Source organism: Myotis nattereri (assembly GCF_964212035.1).
Source record: "Myotis nattereri genome assembly, chromosome: 1".
In the NCBI taxonomy this organism is placed as follows: Eukaryota; Metazoa; Chordata; class Mammalia; order Chiroptera; family Vespertilionidae; genus Myotis; species Myotis nattereri.
In genome coordinates this window covers 57,468,891-57,496,463 of record NC_138075.1, presented here as the reverse complement: position 1 = coordinate 57,496,463, position 27,573 = coordinate 57,468,891, and the positions used below count along the sequence as shown (strand labels likewise).

Here is a 27,573-nt window from a genome sequence, read left to right as displayed (position 1 = left end):
CAACCAAAGCATAATATGCTAATGATATGCTAAGGCTGCTCAACTGCTCGCAATGATGTGCACTGACCACCAGGGGGCAGATGCTCTGACCGGTAGGTTAGCTTGCTGCTGGGGTCCGGCTGATTGGAACTGAGAGAGATGGGCCAGACACCCCTGGAGCCCTCCTGCAGTCCCTCCCCAGCCTGATCGTGCACCGGTGGGGTACCTCAGCCTGGCCTGCACCCTCTTGCAATCCAGGACCCCTACGGGGGATGTTGGAGAGCCGGTTTCAGTCCGATCCCACAGGCCACGCCCCTTGGAAGGGCGCCAGACGAAGGCTCATGGCTGGAAAGAGCTGCTGTGGCAGCTTGAGCCTCTCCCAATCGTGACTGATTGGGTGTGAGCCCGCAACAGGCACAGTGGGGCCGGGATGAGTGGGAGCGGCAGGTAGAAGCTACGGGAGGCACTGGACTGTGGGTTTCGGCCTGATCCCTGCAGGCCACCCAGAGGGACCCCACCTGTGCACGAATTCGTGCACTGGGCCTCCAGTTTTAAGTAAAAGAAATAAAGCTGAAGTAGTTGTATTAATATCAGATGAAATAGACTCTGGACAAAGCACATGATGTTGTGAGTGATAATGATGGCCATTTCATAATGGTAATGAGGCCAATCCATCCAAAGAGCATAATAGCCCTAAACGTTTTTGCACCTAATAAAATAGCTTCAAAACGTATAAAGTAAAAACTGATAGAACTGTAAGGAGAAACAGATGACCCGCAATTTTATTTGGAGATTTCAACACACTGCCCTTTTCAATAGTCAATAGAACAAGAAACGGAATTTCAGTGAGAATATAAAAACGAACAGTTCCATCAACCTGACCTAACAAGCATTTACAGAACACTTTACTCAACAAAAGCAGAGTGCAGATCTTTAATAGGCACACACAAAACATTTAACAAGACAGACCATATTCTGGGCCATAAAACAAGTCTCAATACGTTTAAAGGATTTAAATCATCCAAAGTGTGTTCTCCAACCACAGTGGAATTAAATTATAAGTCAGTAAGAGAAGGATATCTGGAAAATCTCTAAATATTTGGAAACTAAATGACTGGTGTGATTTTTAATAGTCACTGGACCATCCATTTACTCTGAAGTGAGGTTACCAAGTGCTACGGACTGAATAGTGTTGCCCTAAAATTCATGTTGAAACCCTAGCCCCCAAAGCAGCTGTATTTGGAGATAACAGCTTTCAGGAGGTAATTAGGACTAAATAAGGTCATTTTAATTCTATAGAACTGGTGGCCTTATAGGAAGCAGAAGGGAACCCTCTCCCTCTCTCTCCAGGCACACGCACCCTGGAAAAGCCCTATGAGCCCACAGCAAGAAGGCCTCGGCCGGCAGGCCAGCAAGAGAACCTTTACCAAAAACCAAATCAGCTGTCAGTCTGGTCATGGACTTCCCAGCCTCCATAACTGTGAGAAAATGAATTTCTGTTGATTAAGCCTCCAGTCTGGTATTTTGTTATGGCAGCCCAAGCTGACCAATACAACAAAGCTAAAAGTCAGGAATGTGGCTCCCTATTTCCGGTCATTCCTGAAACTGAGAGGAAGCAGTCTTGTACTTAGCTCCAGATTTCTGGAAAAGGCATGCTGCAGCCTGTGCCTAGAGCCTAGATGTTTTCAATTAATAAAAGAGGGAGTGAAAAATACCGGGCATAAATGGGTTTCTAGAAGCCTTGCACTTGGGAGATTATGGGGTTAATAAAGTAAGAGTTCATTTCTTATTTGGTTATCAATCATGTGTATACGTAGTTCCAGTTGGAACTCAGAGGGAGAAACGGGGAGTAGTTGAGTAGTACCAGGAATCCCTAGCAATTATAATGACTGTCCAGCCATACTGGAAAATTGTTGTGAGGATCAGAGTGAGATATGTCAATTGAATCATTAAATTAGTCTTACTCAAAAGAAAAAAAAAACACCTTTTGTAATTTGTCATAGCTACTTAATAAAGTCAAGGTAGGGGGTAAGGGGAGAAAATTAGAGAGAGAAAAGAGTGGGGAATAAAGGGAAAAGAAAAACAAAAACAATGATAAATACATGTAGAATTCACTAAGCCCAATATTATAACCTACTCCCCCTTACTAGACATGCACCTCCAACCCGAAATTTGCTCTGCCTCTTGAGTTCTCTATACAGGGTTGAGCAAAAGTAGGTTTACAGTTGTCTGTATGGAAAATAATACAAGAAGTAATTCTGTTTCACATACTCAAAATTGTAAACCTACTTTTGCCCCAACCTGTATAGTCTAATATTATCCATGCTCAACTGCCTAAGCCAAAAACTTGGCAATTGAGTCCTATATATTGTACTTCCTAAGTAGAGCTAGCCACTTTTTTCCTCGTTCCATAACCTGTGCCAATACTACGAAGGCCGTCTCTTATGTGGATAGTTAAAATAGCTCTGTGATTGGTCTCTATGCATCTAGTCTCTGATCCTTCCCATACATTCCCATATCCCTTGTTAGAATTATATTTAAAAATATGATGTGATTATGTTGTCTTAAATCTCCTTAATGGTTCCCACTGTTTACAATTTAAGGCCCCAACCTTTACTTTTTAAGAACCAGTTTAAAACTCATTTAATAGAGGCATAAACAAAACATCCCTTCCTCCCTCCGGCAGATATTTCTTATTATCCTATTGGTATTAAAGCTAAAAATCCAGTGAGTGAGTTCCTTGAGGACAGAGACTAGCTCATTAATTTCTGTATCTTATACGTTGGAATTTCCTATGTAAATAATCATGTCACTGCCAATAATTTTACTTCTTTCTTTCCAGTTTTAATGCTTATTTTTTCTTTTACTTACTGCAATGGCTTGGTATACAATGTGGCATAGAAGTGGCTAGACTAAATACCTTCTTTCTGATCTTAGCAAGAAAGTGTTCATATTTTACCACTAATTATAGAAGTAACCCAAAGTCCTTCCCCACCCTGCCCTCTGCTCCCACCTCAATCAGCCTGAGAAGCTAATCTATCATTTGAAGGAGCAATGATGGGGAGGGTAGAGACCATGTTCCACAAAAGTGGAAAACTGCCAATTCTAAAAAAAGAGGGGGGCAATGGACCAGAAGGCTATGAGAATGATAGCTTGCCAAAAAGAAAATGAGATGATGCAATAGCACTGAGAAAGAATACCCACTGGTTCCTTCAGTGGCTCAACCGCTTGAAGAAGACAGACAATGCCACCCTTGTAAGCATTTGTTTGTTCAAGTGCATCCATTCATTAACCTCTGCACAAATGTGGGGAGATCAATTATTCAGAATGGAAAGTTGCAGTTTAATTGTAAGTGGTTATTGTAAAGATACTACCTCCCTATAAGGTTGGTGAAAACAAAAACAATACTTTTTGCTCCATGGCATGTTTTTCCTCCAAGGCAGTTTCATATTGTTCTATTTCCCCTTTCAAATGGTCCTCTGCCAAAGGCAGTATCCTTTGATAAAGATAATGATCAAGCATGGGGATTTAATGCTTAAGCAATGCTTTTAATGAATGTTTTATTGGATGACTCTGTGGTCATTATCAACTTCAGTCAGCCAAGTATAGAATATTTCCTAGAACCAGATTAAACTGGTTTTAGTTCAGCCAATTCACAAACCCAATTATAGTCAATTGAGTATAGTTATTACGCTCAAGCAAGTATTTATTGTTGTATTATTCTAAAATCAGCTGTTTAGAAAATAAATGTGCCAATCTGCTTTAATAATAAACTAGCCTCACGACCTTGGGAAAGGTCAGTTACATGGTGACCCTCACTCAGCAAACTCACCTGTAAAATGAAGGTGTGTGAAACTAGATGGTCCTTCAATTTAAGCATCTGATTCTATGAGTGCCAATTTTGAGAGTTATAAAGTAATACAATCCCATTTATTGTTAGTACCACTTTTGCCACAATCACAGACCGACGGGGGTATATCTAGCCTACTACAAACTAAAAATAATCAGGGTGGGGTGCTGATCACAGTACGAAATTTGTCCCAACCACAGCTATTTTTATTTTTGTGGCTCAAAATGTTACAATCTTCTATGCCTCCTTCCTTTCTCTTGTTCCCAATAAGCCATCAATGGTTAAAGTCTGACTGCTTCTTTAAACAACTTCCCACACCTGATCCCTCACCATTTTCAGTTTGGCTGGAGCACTGGATGCATGAGGGGCAGTAATGAGAGAAGAGGTGAAAAAGGGTAGATAGGGTCCTTTTTCACATCATCTCTCATTACTCTCCTTTATGCATCCAATGCTCTGGCTAAACTGATCTACTCCTTCTCTCCTAGAGCCATCTCAAGGTCCCCACCCCCTGTAGTATTCCACTGAATCATAAATTCCTGCTGTTCCCAGGACCCCTTCCTGGCAGGCCACATGACCCCACCTCAGCTGCTGTAATCCTTCGCTCCAATTATGTCAATGTTCTTAAAGCCACACCATGGAAAAATGTTGCGGTAAGGAGGTGACATCATTTTGTGTATCAGGAGAGCACTCCCAACTCTCTTAACACTCTTCTTACCTGCTTTTCTGGTCTTCAGTAATTTATTAATGATTTCCTAAAATTATAGCTAATGACTAAAAAATCACTTCATCTAACTTTCAAAAGACTGCATTTCTCTCCATTTATACAAGCCTTTTAAAACATTCGTTGATAGAATTTTTAATATTTTCTTAATAAAGGTCCTAAATATTTCTATTAAGTTCATTCAAAATTAGATTTGTTTGTTGCTCTTGTGCATGGGAACTTTTTTCATTACATTCTGTAACAGAATTTCTACTTTTATGGAGTTAAAATTTTAACTTTGCCACTTGATTAAAGTTCTACAGATTAAAAATAGGGTATGAAATGATGAGATGATCCCTATTTCAGCTTAAACATAAAATTCTTCATTAGGTCTAATCCCAGCTCATCCAGTCCCATTACACTCTTCCATGGCTTTTTATTTCTCTTAGGAGAAGAGCTCATTGCAACTTATGTTCTTCCTTCCTTAAACTTAGCACAAATAAAATTAAATCAGTGTTTGCATCTCTCCTCTAACCCATTAAGCTCCATAAGAACAAGCTGCTCCTGCTGCCCAGCACAGGCGTGGCATGAACCAGCACTTGAACACATGTTAAAATAATCAACGGTCAATGTTCCATCATATGTGGTTTTCTTCCTATTTCAGCTTCTTTCTTTAAAAAAAAATATTTTTATTGATTTCAGAAAGGAAGGGAGAGGGAGAGAGAGATAGAAACATCAATGATGAGAGAGGATCATTGATTGGCTGCCTCCTGCACACCCCATACTGGGGGCGGGGGAGGATCGAGCCCACAACCTGGACATGTGCCCTGACGGGGATTCGAACCATGGCCTCCTGGTTCATAGGTCAATGCTCAACCACTGAGCCACGCCTATTTCTGATTAAAGTGATAAATCCTTGCTGTTACTTTTGCAGATAATTATCATTTTATTCTTCTTTTGGATTTGATATTTTATTTGCCAACTGTTTCTAATTTTTTTTCACATTTATTTATCTTTTTTTAATTAATTTATTTTTTTAATATATTTTATTGATTCTTTACAGAGAGGAAGGGAGAGAGATAAAGAGTTAGAAACATTGATGAGAGAGAAACATCGATCAGCTGCCTCCTGCACATCTCCTACTGGGGATGTGCCCGCAACCCAGGTACATGCCCTTGACCGGAATCGAACCTGGGACCTTTCAGTCCGCAAGCCGATGCTCTATCCACTGAGCCAAACCGGTTTCGGCTTTTTTCACATTTAAAAAGTCAAAGTTGGAAATAAAATTCTACAAATGCATCACATAAAACAATGCACTACACCTAATTTCCTGAACTTTCGTTGCTTCTAAAGCAGGTCTTAGTTTAAATCAAGAGGGGTCTAGTTCCCACTCTCTCTTTTGTACTGAAATAGTTTTGTGAGTTGATATGATGCCCTTTATCAATAGGCGTCTCTTAAATGGGACAAGGAAACATTTGTTCTTAAAATAATAAAATTGCATTAGGTAATCACCAAATCTCTAGCCCACGGCAAAAATATTTAAGTTGTCAAAAATAAAAAAGAAGAGAGCACTTTCTGAGTTCTAATTTCCAAACTGATTTCTGGGCCTCCACAGCCTTTTATGGGATTATAGAGAAAATTCACCACAATACCTACTGAGCGCTTGTGTCAGGCACTAGGGGCCACTCAAGCTCTAGAAAGAGAACTGATTGTTAAGTAATTCTAAAGGTTGGCTAGAATATCAGAGTAGAAAGAGAACTATCTACCGGTCAACGACTGTCCCCGAAGTTCAGCTCTTCTCCGGAGGCCCTGGGAGGACAAGCTGCCTTCGCCTCACAGGCCGTGGTGTGGAGAGAGCATAGATCACCCTCACTCGTGTGATGCGATAAATGGCAGCAGGGGAAGACCAGGGAGCTATGGGAAGGCACAGGCAGAAAACCAATCCTGGACGGCACAGAGAGCTCCCAGAGGACCTGATATTTAAAGTGAGAGAATTAGAACTAGTCAGTGTTATTGAGGAAATGCACCAGTATCCATTTGTTTTGCCTCCTTCAAGGCTGTTGGAATTAGGCCCCTAGCCACGCCATCATAGATGCATGGGCACAAACTGAAGAGCTACACTTACCTGCACTAACCCTATTTAATTTCATTGTTCTGTGCTCTGTGTAAACCATTAGACCAGTGGTTCTCAACCTTGGCTGCACATTAGAATCACCTGGGAATCTTTTTAAAATCCTGATTTCTGGGCCTCATCCTCCGGAAATTCTGTTTCTTTGTTACTAATGTCGTGGCCCCCACCCCATAACAAAGAAACAGAATTTCCGGAGGATGAGGCCCAGAAATCAGGATTTTAAAAAGATTCCCAGGTGATTCTAATGTGCAGCCAAGGTTGAGAACCACTGCATTAGACCTAATTCATCACTGTTTTGGGGCTTAAAAATCCTCAAGTAGGAAATATTGTCCTTTTCACTGTCCTTTGGGGGACTACTCCTAATTATATGGTCTTACCACTCCACACCCCATGCAGAAAGAACCATGGGACAAAACGCTGAGAAAATATTGTCACAGAAGGAAACAAAATCCTCTCTCAAAACCACAAGTTCTAGATTTAGCTATACACTCAGAAGGCAACCCTGTGCTAAAAAAGCAACAACCCACTATTCTAGTGTTTTGTTTTGTTCCACGGTTACTAATCCCAGATAACTGGCACATAACTTTCCAAAATTATCCTCAAGCTTAACCTAATGTAGTCTTACATTTTCACCTCGTGGGAATATGGTTACAACATAGACTGGCCCCCAAAAATACACTCTGTCCTTTCAACCTCCTTCCCTCTACCACACAGACCCCTGCCTACTTCTACGCACTCTCAACATTCACATTTTCCACTGAGTGTGTATTTGTATGCAAGAAACCTAAAACTCCTTTAAAAAAAAAAAAGTGGATGGCATAGTTGTTCTTAATTAGGAGTTGAGAAACTTGAGCACACAGCAAGATCAGTTCTGCTCAGTTCTCTCCACAAAGATGGAGCGACATGGCATCCGCAGCATTGGACCCGTCACCTCTAGTGCAGAATGATTTCTGGAAGTGATTCCAGGATGTAGCCCACGGCCAAAGGAGTGTCTCCTTGGTCTCCTCCAATAGTCAGAGACGGCACGCAAGTCCTGGGCACCTGAACACTGCATTCCAGCCTGGTCCTTTTGTGCTAGGTTCTCTATCAAAAGCTCATCCAGAATACAGGAAGCAGTGCAGGAATGTGGGCTACACTCCTCGGCAAACCTATCTGCGAGAGTACTACCGTATCATCTCCCTAGAAGCTACAAAACAGTGCCCCATGCTCAATACTTAACACTGTGCTTGCATACATATCCTGAAGTCCTTTTCCAGTCTGCTTTAAGCCTGTTTTTAAAAATTAATGCCTTTATTCTCTGATTGAACCCATGTTTAATCAAAGGATTTATGAACCTCTGGCTGTTTTTCACAAAATTATGATGCTTTTTTTTTCGAGCAAGGGGATAGACAGACAGTTCAGCAGATTCTCAAAAGGATCAGTACAGCAACCTGAGAAACACTAACATAGTCACAGCTTCTGTTCTTTTCTGTTTGAATTTTTTAATTTAAGGTAAGTATGCGTTACCCAATGCAAATACACTAATGCAATGCAATCAGGTAAAACTAGGGTACTTATTTCTAAAAGAGTTCTCTGACCCTTTATGTCAACTGCAAAACAGTCTCTTTGCAGAAGCCTTGGGCAGTGCTACTGAACGCATTGACAGTGATAAAATAGCGCCCACATGGAAGAGATTGTCTTTTCTTTACATCTGTTAGTTCTCTAATTCTCAATAAGCTAACCTGTATCTTCAGCTAATTGGGTGGCTAAATAATATACGTTAATGCAGGACTCACAAAATCTTAGTGCTTAATAAAAATAGGAAAACCAGGCCTGGCCGGTGTGGCTCAGTGGTTGAGCATCAACCCATAAATCAAAAGGTTGCGGGTTTGATTACCGCTCAGGGCACATGCCCAGGGTGCAGGCTCCATCCCCAGTAGGGAGTGTGCAGGAGGCAGCTGATCAATAATGTTTCTCTCTCATCAGTGTTTCTATTTCTCAATCCCTCTCCCTTCCTCTCTCTCTAAAAATCAATAAAAACACATTTAAAAAGAAAATAGGAAAACCAGAATTGGAACCCAGATTAAACCTCTTTCCCAAAATAACATAAAATTATGACTGATCAAAGCAATGAAAATTCTGCGGAGAGTTGAAATTTTGCACACTTATTCAAATGACAAATAAAAGCATTTCCTGAACATTTTGGCTTAGAAGTTTGAGTTAAAAATTTAGCCCTACACCACAAGATTATTATTCTTGAAGGTCTTATATTTCAATACAGGTATGTATGTGATGATATTTAATTTTTGGCTCCCAGGCAGCTGGCTTGCCCCTTGTTGTCAATATAGGTGGCAAATACAAGGTCACCCTTAGCCCAGTCCTCACTGAGGAATTCAAAAGAAAAGTCAGAAACAAGCTACTTCCCAGTAAAAAAATCCTCAGTGGACTTAGCAACTCTAGTCAGGCAGTTCAGCATCTGTGGGCTTTCGTGTGCATGTGCACAGGCGCGTGTACACACACACACACACACACACACACACACACACACACACCCAAAAATAACATCAAAGATCACAAATGCTTTCTTTCTGCCTTTTTTCTTTATTTATCTTCCTGTTTTACTTTCTCTTACTATTATGGACTACTATCTTTCTTCAAAAACTTAGTCATGTACTTCCCTTCAAACCCTCTTCTTTCTTCTAAATCCCATATTTCGCCCTAGCTGGTTTGGCTCAGTGGATAGAGCATCGGCCTGCCAACTGAAGGTTACCAGGTTCAATTTTGGTCAAGGGCACCTGCCCGGGTTGTGGAGTCAACCCCCAGTAGGGGGCGTGCAGGAGGCAGTCAATCAATGATTCTCTCTCATCATTGATGTTTCTCTCTCTCCCTTCCTCTCTGAAATCAATAAAAAATATATTAAAAAAATAAAATAAATAAATCCCCATATTTCCATGATCATGAAGTTCCTACCTTAGAAAAGTATACTTGCATATAAAAAGCTCAGGGGGAAAGTCTAAAAAAAACTATACTGAAAATTCTCAGAATTTTAAAATGTAGAATAATTTTTTAAAAATATATTTCTTTATTGATTTCAGAGAGGAAGAGAGAAGGAGAGAGGGATAGAAACATCAATGATGAGAGAGAATCATTGATCGGCTGCCTCCTGCACACCCCCCACTGGGGATGGAGCCGAAACCCAGGCATGTGCCCTTGGCCGCAATCGAACCTGGGACCCTTCAGTCCGCAGGCTGACGCTCTATCCACTGAGCCAAGCCGGCCAGGGAAAAATGTAGAATAATTTTAAAGGAAAGTTTACTATAATAAAATCTCATATTTTTATTGAGTCTTAACTCTGTGTCACTAATGTAAGTAGTTTTCATACTTTCTTTCAATTTAAACTCCACAATTACCCTAAGACCTCTTTCTACAGGTGGGGAAACTAAGGCTCAAAGAGGAGAAACCATGCACAGCATCACACAGCAAAATAATAATCAATCATGCAGGATAGGACAAGCTATCCCAAACCTGAGCCCAAAATGTCTAAATATTAAGAAAATGGAAGCCAACTTAAATTTTAATGGCCAAATTAGCAATAAAGTGTTAAACAATAGAAAACTGACTGGTAGTTTCCCTTTCATACTCTGTATGACAAGACGCTTCAGCAAAATCTGAGGCCCAATTACTTATGAGCCTTATTTTTCTTCCCTATCTTGACTACTTACTATAATTTATTACTTTAATGTCCCTGGGATTATCGTAAACCTTATAATTCAAATATTTTGATGTTCAGAAGTTTTTGAATGAAAAAAACTAAGGAGACCAGTGAAGAAAGAACAAGAAGATACTTCCAGTTTCTCAATTAATAGCCTGCATGCAACCACTTTTAACTTGGCTGCACCACAAAAAATTATATAATCAAATTCAAGCAATACTGCAAACAACTATATTTTTAAAACTCAGGCCCAACTGACATGGCTCAGTGGTTGAGCATCGACCTATGAACCAGGAAGTCACGGTTGGATTCCCTGTCAGGGCACATGCAGGAGTTGTGGGCTTGGTCCTCAGTAGGGGGCATGCAGGAGGCAGCCAATCAATGATTGTCTCTCAGCATTGATGTTTCTATCTCTCTCTCCCTCTCTCTAATCAATAAAAATATATTTTAAAAAATAATAAATAAATAATAAAACTTGGGTCTTTGACTTTAGATAGTGTAACATCTGAAAGTAAAAGGAATAAAAAAGATTTACTATCCTTTCGCAAAATCAATGCAGTTTATGCACTAGCACTGTTGCCATGTGAAAAGGCCTGACAAAAGTTGTAAAAATTAAAATTCCCTGCCCAGCTGACTATGATAATCAAATCATTTTTTTGGAATCAGAATATGAATAACTAGGAATTTCTTCAAGGAAGGTCAAAGACACATGTGTCACACAGCACTTAGAGCATGCATACAGGCCCTGGCTGGTGTGGCTCAGCTGGCTGGAGCATCATCCTGTGCACCTAGAGGTTGCCGGTTAGATTCCCAGTCAGCGTATTATACTTAGGTTTCAGGTTCGATCCCCAAAGTGCATGCAGGAGGCAACCAATCGATGTTTCTCTCTCTCCCCCTTCCTTCCTCTCTCTGAAGCCAATTAAAAAACATGTTTCTCTCATTCTCTCTCTCTCTCTTTCTCTCTCTCTCTCTCTCCAGTAAAACATCCTCAGATGAGGATTAAAGAAAAAGCAACAAAGTACATTAAACTTTTTTTAAAGTATACATATAGGAATCAAACATTTGGGCAATACTTGAAATAGGAATGATTTAAAAAGAGATTTCACATATTTGTCGAGAAAAAGAAAAACTCCGATTGTTATCCCTTCCCAACCTGAGGTTTTAAATTAGAGAATTTTTTGAAGAACTGTATATGAGATACTACTTACATAATATTGCCTGGTGATTTCAAAATAAAGAATTTATTTAAAATAAAATCAATCAATTATAGCAGTCACTGAATCTGATAAATGTGAGCATTTCTATTTGCTATGCTTTATCAAGTGGCCAAGACAAAAAAAAGAAATTCACTATTTTTTGAAACGGACTCATAGACACAGAGAAAAGACAAATGGCTGCCAGAGAGGAGTGGGGGTTGAGGGACTGGGATTGAGAAGTACAGATTGGTAGTTACAAAATACTAGTAGTCACAGGGATGTAAAATACAGCACAGAGAATATAGTCAATAATATTTTAATAACTATGTATGGTGGCAGGTGGGTACTGGAAGTATCAGGAGGAACACTTTGTAAAGTATATGGTTGTGTGACCACTATGTTGGAACTAATACAAAATAATATTGAATGTAAACTGTAATTGAAAAATAAAATTTAAAGGTCTTTTAAAAAATCACTATTTTTGAGAACTGCAATATTTTTTTACTTCTATGTACACAAAAGTGTAACTGATTTAGATTTAAAGATTTGACATAGAATAAGACAAATTTCTATTGTTAAACAATAAACTCTGAGACTTGAAATACTCTAGCAATGCTACTACATTTAATCAAATTATAAACATCTGTTATTAATCTGAAGTTTTGATATTGAACAGGAACTTTCATTTACTGGGGGGAAAAAGACACTTTTCGAAAGTAGACATACAGAAGGCCAAGAGACATATGAAAACATGCTCAAAGTCACTAATCATCAGAGATGCAAATCAAACGACAATGAGGAACCATCTCACACCTGTCAGAATGGCTATCATCAACAAATCAACAAACAACAAGTGCTGGCGAGGATGTGGAGAAAAAGGAACCCTCCTGCATTGCTGGTGAGAATGCAGACTGGTGCAACCACTGTGGAGAACAGTATGGAATTTCCTCAAAAAATTAAAAATGGAACTGCCATTTTACCCAGTGATCCCACTTCTAGGAATATATCCTAAGAATCTCGAAACAGCAACCAGAAAGAATGTATGCACCCCTATGTTCATAGCAGCACAGTTTACAATAGCTAAGATCTAGAAACAGTCCAATGAGTGGATAAAAAAGCTGTGGTACATTTATAGCATGGAATACTATGCAGCAGTAAAAAAGAAGAATCTCTTACACTTTGAGACAGCATGGAGGGACCTGGAGAATATTATGACAAGTGAAATAAGTCAGTCAGAAAAAGATAAGTATCACATGATCTCACTCATATGTGGAATCTAAGTAACAAAATAAACTGATGAACAGAGTGGATCCAGAAACATGGAAGCATGGAACAGAGTGTGGAATCTCAGAGGGAAGACAGGGAAGGGTGGGTGGGTGGGCAGTAATGAAGCAAAGACCTTGTATGCATATATGCATAACCCACAGACACAGACAATAGGTAGCTGAAGACCTGGGGTGGGTGGCGAGGGCAGGCTGGAGGGAGTCAATGGGGGGGGGGGGGGAGGCCATATGTAATACCTTCAACAATAAAGATTTATTAAAAAAACAAAAATGAAAAAAACAACAATTGTGTTACATCTATGCAATGGAATACTATGATGCTGTAAAAAAGAAAGAACTCTTACCATTTGCAACAGCCTGGATGGAATTGGGGAGTATTATGCTATGTGAAATAAGCCATTCGGAGAAAGATAAGTATCACATGCTCTCACTCATTTGTGGAATGTAATGAACAATATAAACTGATGTACAAAAAATAGATCCAGACACATAGAAGCATTGACCAGACCATCAAATCTCAGAGGGAAGGCAGGGGAGGGGAAACTGGGCAGGGGGGTGGGGGGGACGGGGGGTAAGAGAACATCCAAGGGACTGGTATGCATGCATATAGGCATAACCAACAGACACAGACAGTAGGGGGGTGAGGGCCTGTGTGTGTGTTTGCGGTGGGGGGGGGGGGAGAAAGCGGGGGGGGAGCAGGCTGAGAGAGGTCAATGGGAGGAAAAGGAGACATTGTACAATACCTTCAACAATAAAGAATTTAAATAGCCCTAGCTGGTTTGGCTCATGGATAGAGCGTCAGCCTGTGGAGTAAAGGGTCCCGGGTTTGATTCCAGTCATGGGCGTATGCCAGGGTTGCTGGCTCAATCCCCGGTGGGGGACATGCAGGAGACAGCTGATCAATGATTCTCACTCATCATTGATGTTTGTATCTCTCCCTCTCCCTTCTCTCTGAAATCAATAAAAATATATTGGAAAAAAAAGAATTTAAAATAAAATTTTTAAAAGCCCTAGCCAGTTTGCTCAATGGTTAGAGTGTCAGCCTGCAGACTGAAGGGTCTCAGGTTGGATTCCACTCAAGGGCACATGCCTCAGTTGCAGGCTCCATCCCTGGTCCAGGTCGGGGCACATGAAAGAGGCAACCAATTGATGTGTTTTTCACATCGATGTTTCTCACATCAATGTTTGTCCCTCCCCTTCCCTTCTAATCTTTCTAAAAATCAAGGGAAAAAATATCCTCAGGTTCGGATTAACAAAACAAAATAAATGTTTAGGGGCTGAGCCCAGGAATAAAATCTGGGATTTTTCCACCCAGCCTGAATGGGTCAGTGGTTGAGCATCGGCCCATGAACAAGGAAGTCATGGTTCGATTCCATTCAGGGCACATGCCTAGGTTTCAGACTCAATTCCCAGTAGGGGGCATGCAGGAGGCAGCTGATCAATGTTTTCCTCTTACATCAGTGTTTCTCTCTCTCTCTCTCTCTCCCTCTCCCTTACTCTCCATGATATCAGTAACAACATATTTAAAAAGAAAGAAAGAAAACAAACAGAAAAAAACACAAAACCTGGGATTCTTCCAGGACTGTTTCTCCTGCAACACAAAGACATAGCTTTTGTGTGACGCAGCAATAGGCTCCATTTTCTTGCCAATATCATGTTCCTTTATCTTTTGCAATATATGAATAAAATCAGCCTGCTCTTGGAAGCCTATTAATTCTTAAGAAATAAACCAAGGGAAAAGGGCAGCAAACCGATTCAAGCAAAGCGTTGGTATTTGTGGTTCTATAATTTTTTTAAAAAAGTAATTGTGAGGAGAATGATAGCTCAAAAAACGGAAATGACTAGAGTGACCTCCATATGGTTAGTCATTATTTAATCCTCTCAACATAACTCTGCCTCCCAGCCCTTACCCCCTCACAGCTCCTCTTCTGCAAATGAGTGCTTTATATTGTGGAGGCCACTGAGTCCAAAGAATATAATAGCTTTCTTCATTTTGTTCTAATTTTTATAACTCCTATAAAGTTCAAGCTTAGGACTACACCTAACAACTGGAAAAACTGAGACATGCCGGAGTCTCTTAAATTTCAGCAACATGCCAGTTCATGTGAGAAACACTCCTTTAATGTTTAAGGACAATTTATTTTGTATATTTGCATCTACTATTTGAAGTCTTTAACTTAATATAAGTATTAGATATGCATCATTAAAATGATCAGTAATGGGCACACAAGCATGAGATATATTTTGAGTTCTTTTCAAAGAAAAGAAATAATAACTCTCATCACTTATCAAATAATGCTAACGCTGATTGCGAAGCCTTCCTAATGACAGGTACTTCTTGGAAAGAACACCACCGTCAAAACCAATCTGATTCCAAAATATATTTGTAGAGATAAGAAATAAAGCTTGAATGTTAACTTTGAATTTATATTATACTAATTTTATTCATCAGACATAAATCACTAATTAAAAAGGAGCTACTTACACAACCAGGTGAAACTGAATGAGCAAAAGAAAACTGTTCATAAATGGGTAATATGCTAATTAGTCTTCTCTGCTTTAATTAACTTAAAGGAATCATTAGCTAAATCAACTATGTAAACTCTATGATTTCACAGTATTTGAGAACATGGAAAAACACTTGTTTATCTAGGGTATTTTAAAACTTTCTTATAATCAGTTGGATAAACTGGTTTTTCCATAAAACCAAACTGTAACACATATTGTGTTCAAGTACTGCAAATATTGAATTAGTGAGCTTTAATTAGATAAGACACTACTATATTCTACTAGTATTTACTAAGTCAGATATGGAATTAAGAGGTCTACTTTAATTTTAAAATACAATCTTAACCATTTATGATATGCTGTGTTCAAAATCCTTTATTTTTCAATTTTCTAGATGGACATTTAATAGAACACAACACTGACTCTGCTGTTGGATGATACTACTATCCTTTATCTGAACTGCACAGAATTAGTCAACAGATCAAATAATTAGGAAATTGTACAATTGAAGGTAGCTTCTTCAGAAATCCTTCAATTCCTTAAACTATGTCAAATTCTCACTAACCTAAATTCTGACAGTCTGTCAAATTCATAAACAACAGATTGTAGTTAAAAACATGTAACTTATTGCAAATACATTCTCCTCAACAGCGTTTATTTTTACCTCCTGCCCTCAGATACAGTTCGTGGTTCTGGCTAACCCTGTTCTCTTCCTCGCATTCTCATGTTTATCTTATTTCACGCCCCATTAGAGTGAGCCCATTGTATTTTGGTTCCTTTTCTTCCTACTCATTGTTCAGATCAGCATTTTAATCATCTCTACAGCAATGCTGTTCAAAGAAAACAGGCTATAGGAAGCTAAATAAAATTCCCCAAGTTCAATGCTTTTCAGAGTAAGATCATTTTTCTCCACCTATTTATTACACATCCATGCAAAGCACACACCACACCTGGTAAACAGCTACAGAAAATGGGAAGCTTTAAAAATAATGCCGTTAAAAAACACTCCATTACACACCTTCTCTGTGAGGCCCTTTGTTTCCACTGAAAACCATACTGGAATCCTCGCATGAAAGAAGTTGCCTTCTGGCTGTCCACGGCTAGACAGCCAGGACCTGAGGGATCCAGATGTCGGCAGTGGTTAGAACACACGCTCAGTGGTGGGCGCTGACTCCCTCTCCCTCCACGGCCGCTCACAAAGGCAGCAGAGCGAGGGCGCACATAGCAACAGCACTCACCGCTGATTGGACGCGGGGCGTGCTGCCCGCTCGCCGGGTCCACTACGGCTTCCTGTCTACTTGGCAGCGCTGCGCTGCTGTCTCTGCTCCTCTCACCAGCTCGGCTGTGGCGAGGCAACTTGCAAGCCAGGCGCAGCGGAGCGGCAATGACGGAGGATCCTAGCACGAGCCCCTGCCGTGTGCGCCTCTGGGTGCTTTTACAGAGAGGCGTGTGGGAGGCAAACATTGCAGTCCGTGTTGCACAGAAAAGTGAGGACAAAGGGGGTGGTGGTGGGGGAATGGATTTATTACTTTGAGTTTCAAGTAAATCAGGTTCTACCAAGTGAAACCCCCTTGAAACCACGGAGATGCAAACATTTACAATGAAAAGAAAGCATCGACCTCCGTCTGTACCTAGGACGAGGAACTGCTTTCCCATAAACTTCACAGTTCTTAGAAAAGCACACCCAGTCAATGAAAATGGATGAGGGCCCGAAACAGCCCCCCTTCAAATGCATGCAGTGCCTTTCAAGCGGGCGAGGGAATCGGAGGTTAACAGATTGGTTAGAAAAATATTGAAAACGGAAAAATAATCAGTTACTCAGTAAACTCTGGCAACAATAAAAGATTTAACTAGATATTGGCTTTAAAACATCTCTTCTTGGCAGTGAAGACCCAATGCAAGGTATTGTCTAATTGTACCCCCGAAACCAATGTCGCCCCCAATAAATTCAATAAAAAGATAACACTGAAAAAAAAAACACAGAAAAAATAAATTAACAAAACATCTCTTCTTACATAAAACAACAATGACATTTAGCCTGAATTCATTTATTTTTCTCTATCATGAAAGTATCTGAAATATAAAGGCACAGGAGGGTTTTTTTTTTTTTTTTCAGGTTTCAAGTACTGAGGTTCAGTCTACTAGAGTCTGCACTATCTCTACAAGCTTTAACAACAAAATCCCTCCCCAACTGACAAAGATGTCTGGGGGAGTTATTGCAGGTAGTAGGAGATAAGCAGATATGAAGGATCAGGAGGAAAAACAAAACCACCTCATTTAGGAAACACTTCCCCAGAACATCACATAAACTAGGATAGTGTTTTTCAAACCTTTAAAGCAATGGGACCCTTTTTACTTGCATGCTTCCAATAAAGTGCCTTATGAGTGGCGGCGTGAGGACTTTTATGCAGGCAGGTTTGTGGGAGTCGGCAGAGGCTACGGCAGAAGCACACTGCTATTACTCAGATCTCTGTTTATCTGGAGTGTCTTGGGGGTGGGGAGCAGAGGCTGATGGAAATGTTGGCTCCATGAAGTACCCCATGAGCACCACGAGGCTATTTTTAAAGGGGAGGCCACAAACAACACTGCAGTTGCCTATGAGCCCCAGAATCCGCAAGGTTCCTACCCCAACAAAAGCTTCTAGGATCCCTGGAGTTCTGGAGTGATTTTCAACCAGCATGCCACAAGAATTTTAAAACATGCAATACCTGACTATTTAGTCAGGGACACTGACCTCTTTTTCCCTTAGTTTGTCAAATAACGCCCCCCCCCCCCCACACACACACACACACAACAACCAAAACAATAGCTGTCTGGTGTAAATGAATCAAAATTATATCTTTTTTTTTTGTCAGATCGGTAGAAAATATATTTTTTGGTGTGCCATAGAATTTTAGTAAATAGTTTATGTGCCATGAGATGAAAAAGGTTGAAAATCGCTGTTCTATAGCATAGAAGTAAGAGTAGACAGTGTATAACCTGCAGGAGTTAAGCCCCATTGTTACCTTAGCATAAAGCAAGCACCCGATCATTGGCTCCACAATTAGCCATAGGGAGAGTTAGAAAGCCCTCTGAGAGATAACAAGAGGGAAGATGGGTTTTGGGAGAACAATAAGCCTATGAGGTAAGTGACTCAGAAAAAGAAATGGCACAGCAGACAGAATAAGGATTTTGGAGTTAGGCCAGCCAAACTGGGTTCAAAACATGAATCTGCCATTTACAAACAGCAAGACCCTCTATAGATTACTGAACCATTCTAAGCTTCAGTTTTCTTATCTGTAAAATAGAGTTAACTCACAGGGCTATGGTGAAGGCTAAAGGGTGCTTACTGCCAGCCAGACTGGACTTTTACTTACTAAGGACCCTTAAGCTTCTTTGCAAATACTATTCCTATTCCACTAGGAGTGGTCTTCCACAATGCCTGCAATTGATGTCTCAGCTTAAATTCTCTTCCCCAGGTAGTTTTCAATCTAGATCCAAGACGAGTCAGGTTCCCTGTACTTTTTTCTTAGTACTTAGCTCATACAATGTGAAATAATTATTTGCAAAGTGACTGGTTTAATAAAATTCTCCTCCACTACACTGTAAGTGCTTTGTCTACATTATTGCTTACCTAACACCATGCCTGATTTATATACATACTAGTGGCCCAGTGCACAAAATTCATGCACATTAAAAGGGAATTAATTAGAGGAAATATTTTAATATTGCTATTTGGTCTTTCTCTATAATAGAAGTGTCAGAGATTGCACAAGACCCAGACCCAGCTGGCCCCACCCCCACTGGGTGAGACCCAGACCTGGCTGGCCCCACCCCCATCAAGCCCTGCCAGGTGGGGGACACAGCCTCACATCCCCCAGCCTCACCGCACACCCAGCCCCACCCACCCGCGCCTGCCACACATGCAGCCTCCTGCTGATCGGTCCTTAGGACGTTAGGGTGTCATGACCATCTGTATATTAGCCTTTAATTATATAGGATACTATTTGATTTGGTTTTGCAACTATGGGAGGTAAATAGAACAAGCATCATTATTCACAGTGTTCAAATAAGAAAATCAGCTCTAAAGGTCTGTTTACTTACGAAATACAACTAGAAGACAAAGGAAATAAAATTTTTGGATGAATAACTTTATAATTCAAAATTAACCTCTTCCTATATCTTTCAAAAAAGGAATATATAATCTCTAAATTGTTTTGGAATATTTCGAGTTATAATCCATAAACTTTTAAATTAAAGGCTAATGAAATCCTATATCTACAATCTAAAACTATTGGTTAGCAGCATATACAAAGAGAATTTCCAGAAAAAATATTAAATTTCATCAGAAACATACTTATAAGTGAATAACATGCACTCTAAGAGACATGCCATCTTTAAAAGTAAAAACCAACCAAGAGGTTTATTTAGTGAAATGCTTGCAATGTGCTGCCAGTTTTCCAATAAATTTCAAAATGACACTTTATGTAATCCTGAAAAATGCTTGCTTTTCCCTTGTTTGTTCATCTTGGTACATACAAAGTTCTAAATGAATGTGCTATAACATATCGGCACATTATCTACTTTGTAGATCTCAAGAGCCTACGAGTTAGGAATCTGAATAATATGAAATTCTATACTAAATACTAGTCCCAGATTCTTATTTCTCCACCCCCAGCCATGAAAAAACCCCATACATCCCCTGTACCCCACCTAACATGGTCATAACTGTGTTCTCCAAACAATCAGCTCAAGAAATATAAATTACTCATATTATCGTAATGTAATGGAATAAATAGGGAAGCAGATCTTTTATGAGTTTTTTTAAACTACATATTTCAAATACAAAATGGAATAATTTAAAATATCAGTTGTTTCATGTCATGTATGCTCTCTTTTAGAGACAAGTAATTGAAAACTATCTACTTTTAAGATACTTTAGAGATAATCATTCTAGATTAGATACTTCCTAAACAAAAATAAATATTGCTATAAAAAAAAAAGACCATCAAAGGTAATGATTAAATAACTATTGTATGTGTAAGGCCTATTGGCCAGGTATGGTACTAATCTCTCTACTATCCATTCTCAGACCCTGTGGTAGCTACTACTGTCTTATTCCTTGCCCAAGTAACCAGAACCGAGTGGGCAAATCCAGGAATCAAATGTAGGTCTTCCAAAATCTAATGTGCATGCTCTTAACCACTACTATCCTTTCCTAACAATTTCTTTCTTATATACATTTCCATAAGGCAAATGTGGCCTCACACAAAAATAAAGCTTAAATGTAGAAATCTCAAGTCAACATTTCCCAATTATTACTTATTCAATGACCAACACTACAGCCCATTACACCTCAAAACTGTCATATAATACTACAGGAAAACGGGACTGCTAAATAGGGGAGCCAGACTGTAGCTGTCCTGTGATCACTACATGACACAATAAAAGATTCAGTCTGTAAAACTTCAGTATTTTATGCTCAGAGGTCACATACCTAATCCAGACAAGGTAAAGGGAGTAGAAAAGGGCACGAGACCAGGAACCACAGATCTGGGTTCTAATCTAAACTCTATCTCTCATCAGCCTTGTGATCTTAAGCACTTCTCTGAAATTGCTCAAATTTTACGTCAGTATTTTGTTGTTTTTTTGCCCACAATGTTGATATGTTGTAAGGATCAAATAAGATAGGATAAAGTTATTTGAAAACAGCAAAGTGCTATACCAATAGGATTACTGTCATCCCTGGTGGTCTTCTAGGGGATAGAAATATAAACATGTTTGTACAAAATACAACTCATTACTGGAAATGATCCCTTCAAGTAGTAGGTCATAATGGAGAAGATAGTCTAGGGCTCAAGTTCTTTCCACTTAACAAGCTGTGCTATCAAATTATTTAACCAAAGCCCTAGCCTGATAGCTCAGTTGGTTAGAGCATCATCCTGATACACCAAGGTTTTGGGTTTGATCCTTGGTCAGGGCATATACAAGAATCAACCAATGAATACACAAATAAGTGGGAACAACAAATCTCTCTCCCCCCCGCCCCCCGCCTTCTTCTGTCTCTAAAAATCAATCAATAAGAAATTATTTAACCTCTCTGAATCTATTTCTTCATCTATAAAGTGGGAATAATGATTTCTCTAAGAGGTATAAACCATCTAGCTGAGTACTTGGCTCTCAAGCAATTTAGGTTTCCTCTTTTCCTATGCAAACAACAGGTCTACAGGATGTTAATAAATGTGACTGTGCCTGTGTGTACACACACACGTAGTATTCACACCCACTCCAACAAATAAAGGGCAATACATTAGCAGTACCCCATATTAACAACAATGGGGATGAAATTTAAATCTTGACTACCAAAGAAAGATGTTAATGACACTGATATTTTTAAAGCTTCTTAAATATGTCACATTTAACAACACATTTCACAGCTGAATAGCTAATTTGCAAGAAAGACTAAACAACAGCTAAAATTTAACATTGTTACCAATTTTGGAAATTAGGGAAATTTATTGTTTTTCTCATTAAATCACTTTTTTAAAAAATTACTTTATTTTTTTAAAAAATCACTTTTTATTCAAAAACAAAATGTTATGGCGTTAGGTCAGTATTGGGATAAATTAAGCCATAATAAAGTACATTAATTTCCACTCCCATGGAGATTCCTAGCAATCGTTATTGCTGAAATTACTCAGTGATTTGTATTCATTATGGCATGGCACAAATAAACCAAGTGGCCAAACAGAGTCCAAGAATACTGTGTTTCTAAGAGCTAAAACACTTCTTCATTTTTAAATATTAAAAAGTACCTAAGAGTCTTAATTGGGGTTCTCATCTTTCAAAAGATTTGGGTTATAATGACCTAGATTAGTTCCAGGAGCAGAGCCCTGTTTACAAAATCTAAGATCTTGGAGAGAAGAAAATGTTCTAGCCTGTTTTTTGGCATTGTTCATACTACATTGTTTAAAATGAGCTAGAACAGGGGTTATTTATAATCTAAGCTACTGGACAAACACTCTGTCTAATAATATCTTGTACACACACAAGTCAAGATCAGGTATAAGAATTCACTTCTAATTGCCTACATACTTAGTCTTTATAAATTAATATCACCACTATTATATAAAATGTGTGCCAAAAAAAAAAAAAATGTGTGTCAAGATGCACATGGGTTTCCCTTTACCTATACCCATACTCATTTAAAGACATGTTCTGGGATATTGTTAATCTCCTGCTAGTAAAAAATGGTATGTTTGATTGACTCATAATCTAGAACCAATCATGAATATTTTTATTTTGATTTAAAAAAATGTTTTACTAAAAGTATTCCCATGGAGATAATGTATATTACATTTACCTGTACATTAGACCATTGTAAGTTTGTGAAATAAGACTTTTTAGAGCCCTGACCAGTTTCTCAGTGGTTAGACTCGCAGTGGTTCTCAACCTGTGGGTCACGACCCCTTTGGCGGTCGAACGACCCTTTCACAGGGGTCGCCTAAAACCATCCTGCATATCAGATATTTACATTACGATTCCTAACAGTAGCAACATTACAGTTATGAAGTAGCAACGAAAATAATTTTATGGTTGGGTCACAACATGAGGAACTGTATTTAAGGGGCCAGAAGGTTGAGAACCACTGGGTCAGAGTGTCAACCTGGGGACTGAAAAGTCACAGATTCGATTCCTGGTCAAGGGCATGTACCTCAGTTGTGGGTCCAATCCCGCGCCCTGGTCAGGGCACATGCAGAAGTCAACTAAAGTGCAGGAGGCAACTAATTGATGCGTCCCTCTCATGTCGATGTATCTCTCTCTTCCTCCCTTTCACTCTGTCTTAAAATCAATGGAATAAATATCCTTGGGTGAGAATTTTTTTAAAAAAAGAAAAGAATATTTTGTAGATGAAGAGCTTAAGGCAGCTGGTGGGTTTACCTGTCAATTCCAAGTCTTGTGTCATTTTTTTCCCCACAACTACCTGTTACTGATAGATCTCATAACCTCTACAAATTATGCCAATAGTCATTCATACACATGACAAATTCGGCATTTTAAATCTTGGAGAATTTTAGCAGAAATCTGAAAAAGTAAACCAGTTGTGTAGAATTAAGTAAACCTCATGTAGCTTTAAGAAAGACTCAATTAGCCTGGCTGGCGTGGCTCAGTGGCTGAGTGGCAACCTATGAACCAGGAGGTCTCGGTTCAATTCCTGGTCAGGGCACACGCCCAGGTTGCAGGAGGCAGACAATCAATGATTCTCTCTCATCTTTAATGTTTCTCTCTCTCTCCCTCCCTCTCCCTTCCTTTCTGAATAAAAAAAAAAAAGACTCAATCATTAAGTCCCTGAAATTTTAATACTCTGCATAATTGCTTGCATTTTTAAAATTTGCTAATCTCAGACTATTTCATATAGTCTTGTTTCTAAATGATATGACTAAACTCTTCTGGCTACCTATAACACCTAAAACTCCAACATACATACCTACAACTGAATTAGTTTCCCTCTGAAGAAGATTCAACATTATTTCACTCCCCATCCTCTAAGCCAGTGGTCGGCAAACTGCGGCTCGTGAGCCACATGCGGCTCTTTGGCCCCTTGAGTGTGGCTCTTCTACAAAATACCACGTGCGGGTGCGCATGTACAGTGCGATTGAAACTTCGTGGCCCATGCGCAGAACTTGTGAGCCGCAGTTTGCCAACCACTGCTAAGCTAACAAACTTTGGAGAGAGAAATAGCCACTGGTTATGTGTTTATTAACTGTCTGGCACAACTACTTTACTCAGGTTATGTCATTATTAAAAAAAACTATAAAATAAGTGGCATTATTATCTCAATTTTAACCAGTGAGGAAATGAAGCCCAGAGAAGTTAGGTATGCAGAGGTGACAAAACCGGGACTTAAACCCAGGTCTTTCTAGTTCTAAATACTAAAATAATCTGTAGGATTAAATGTGCTATGAAATTAACTTAGTGTTGGGACTATTATTTCCTTTTTAAATAAAATAGGAAAAAGACATGCCACCATTGCATGAGCAAGATTGAGTTAAGACTATTATTTTGGGAGAGAGTGCTGTTATGGGGCAGCAACATCAATTTTTTTGTAATTGTGGGCAGTCAAAAAATAATTTTTTAAATCCTTCCCCAAGGATATGTTTTTCATTGATTCTAGAGAAAGAGGAAGGGAGACGAAGAGAGAGAGAGGGAAAAAAACATCAACGTGAGAGAGAAACATTGATTAGCCACCTCCTGCGTGCCCCCTACTGGGGATGGAGCCTTGACCAGGAATCGAACCCGAGACCCTTTGGTGCTCAGGACGACACTCTAACCAACTGAGCCACAACAGCCAGGGTGGCAGGCAAAAAAGTGTAAAGCCACTGCTCCATGTGATACTGTCTCTATTACCACCATCCCCTACAATGTCCCCCAATAGGTACTTGTTCTACTTTATCACATTCAACCAACATGGGCTTTGGAAGCATATATTCAAGGTTGGTATTTTTATTTTATTAAATAGAGTTTGATAAAGAAGTAGTTGCTAGACATTTGCAACCAGAACTCACACACCTCACAGGCTGCTATAACTGAGTTCTACAAACCTTTCTTAACTACACTTCCAGGGCCACAGATGTGTAGACTCCAAAGGAATGTACCTATTGAGTAGACCTTTTTGTGTAGAGGGAGACAGGAGTTTTCTTTTTCCTCATACAAATGCTACAGCCAATCCATCATAGCTCTCCATTTTCAACACAATTTCGGTTTCAGTCATTTCACCCAGCAGGTCAGTGGGAAGTACTTGTGATTTGAATGTCTCAAGTAGTTTCTAACCTTTTAGACCAGGAAGGTTTCAGCTGCATTGCCTAGAGGGGAAAATCGAGGAAGCCTCAGGAAGGGAGCACCTCATTTGAAACCTGCACTGGCTAATAAATTTCCATTCCTCCTTCTCAAAACAGAACAGAACACACACACACACACACACACACACACACACACACACACTCAAACCAAAACCGTGTGAGACCACCACAAATAGAAAAGGAGAGTGGAATGCAGGAGTTCTACAAGTCTGCGCAGGCCCCCTGATACTCTTTTCCTCTTGGGTTACTTCTCCTACTCCCCTCCTGTGCCTCTTCCAAACAGCACATGGAAACTTCCAGTCCTGATCTGTCTGTTGACTCTGGAAAAAAAAGTCAGGAAAGACCATATTTGGCTACAAGTGCCAGAGGCCAGAGGCCGTGTTAGTCCTCACTCATCATTTTATTTCCGGCGCGTCCTAGACATTAACTGGAGAACAGTGTTAACATATAACCACCTAGACTTTGTTTCTTTCAAGTTTCTTGAGGAAGGCTGGATGACCACTACGTCATTGTGTGCTGCCAGAGCCTACAGGCAATGTGCTCTGTGCTCTTGCTAGAGGTAAAGCAGTACAGAAAATATTCAACCGGCCTACAGGAAATTTGAGTTTTATTTCTGTAGTTGGACAGATTCCGCCTTTTCTCTGGGCTTCATGTTTTCTCAACTGTAAAAATGAAAGAGACAACCTCTGAGGACCTTTCCTACTCTGATTTCTAGCAATTGCATGATTTTGAGAGAAGTTTCAGAATAATAAAAGCATTTTCATATCTTGAGCTCTTCGGGATGGGATTTAATCGGTACCACCATGTAACCTAGGATTTTTATTTATTTTTTTCCATTGCTAGCCATTCAGAATCCCCTGGCAGGTACCTGAACTCCGCAAGATAAGCTGCAGGAAAAAGCACAGGCTAGGGCTGTTATGTGCTGGACTAATAATATGCCCCCGAGCCAGTATTCAGTCAACACATAATTACAAAGATCCAAATTCACTTCCTCAAAGACACAGGCTTGTTCCTTGAATAGCGAGTATACCAACTGAAAAAGGAGAATACACATCCCCAGGGAAACAATTTGTAAGAAAGGAGTTATAAATGATGGACTGAAAACTTCCTGCGTTGTGCTCTTCCTACTACAATACACTGAACAAACCTCTCCTAGAGCCAAAAACTTTTGTGTCTTGAAGCTTTGGTGTGAAAGTATTTATCTGACTGGGTAAGAGAGAAGATATGAGTTCATTCTCTCCTTAATACAGCTAGGCAAGTTTATCAGTATTGTGGGGATCTCCTTGCTCTCATAACACATGTAAGCTTGGAAGGCACAAGAGCCGCTAATCCCAGAGTTTGTTACGTTTTTGCTAGCAATTATCGGGAATGAGGGAAGGAATCTCCAACTTCATCCTGTTTTCCTCCCCTGTATTTATTATAACACATGAATACTTTATAATAAATAGTGCAATTTATGACTCTGACAAAAGAGTATCATAAAGCAACAGCTATGGTGTTATATGCTACGTTAATATTCCCAAGATTTTCATAAAAGGAAACACTAATCTCTCATATATTACAGAGAATGGTAGCAAAGGGAAAACAGAGAAACAACCCCTCCAATGTGAATTAGTTTACATGCTATCCCTTGAACGTCTTAATTGTTCAGAATGCCCTCTCTTCCAGGCCTTTCCTCTCAATCTCTATAAATTTTCATCTATCCAAATCATAACTGCCTTTTAGGCTTAATCCAGCTGCTGCCTCTGCCCGGAAATCAATCACCCCACTGTAATTAATAATTCCCTATGAACTTGATAGTAGACATTATTCTAACCATTTATTCAGTTATCAAATGCCTTGCATTACGTTTTGTTGTTAATCCTCACCTGAGGATATTTTCCCCACTGATTTTTTTAAGAGACTGGAAAGAGGAGAAGGAGAAGAGAGAGAGAGAAACATTAATGCGAGTGAGAGGCAATGATTGGTTGCCTCCCGCACATGACCCAACTGGGCTGAAATTGAACCTGCAACTCAGGTATGTGCCTCTGACCAGGATTTGAACCCAGCACCCTTTGGTGCATGGGCCAACACTCCAACCACTGAACCACACCGGCCAGGGCTGTGTTGCATTATGTTTGTGTAGTTATCTCATTTGATCCTCAAATAACCTTGAAAAGTGGGCATAAATACACCCATCTAGAAACAAAAACCAAGACTAGAGAATCAATTCCTTATGTTACAAAATCAACAAAGAACAGAAAAAGAATGTACAATATTTCCAGGCATAATAACTTTATGCTGTACCGCAAAGATGCTAGAATGCATGCAAACGTTCATTTAACAATGTTTGTTGAGCAGCTACTGACTCCTAGGCACCAGCCCACACATGGGGAAACACCAGTGAGCAAATGTCA

At 39.6% G+C, this 27,573-nt stretch overlaps 1 protein-coding gene across 5 annotated transcripts in view; it reads right to left on the bottom strand.

Annotated features, from left to right (window-relative positions):
- Window positions 1-27,573, bottom strand: part of ATOSA (atos homolog A) — a 79,611-nt gene that overhangs the window by 38,278 nt on the left and 13,760 nt on the right. For 3 of the 5 annotated variants that reach the window (XM_081108870.1, XM_081108871.1, XM_081108872.1), the window contains exon 1: window positions 16,357-16,658. The exons of the other annotated variants lie outside the window; for them this stretch is intronic. In XM_081108870.1, coding sequence (XP_080964996.1) covers window positions 16,357-16,393 — 37 coding nt within the window. In that variant the 5' untranslated portion in view covers window positions 16,394-16,658. Of the gene's footprint in view, window positions 1-16,356; window positions 16,659-27,573 lie in introns of those variants that run through there. 5 annotated transcript variants of the gene reach the window in all.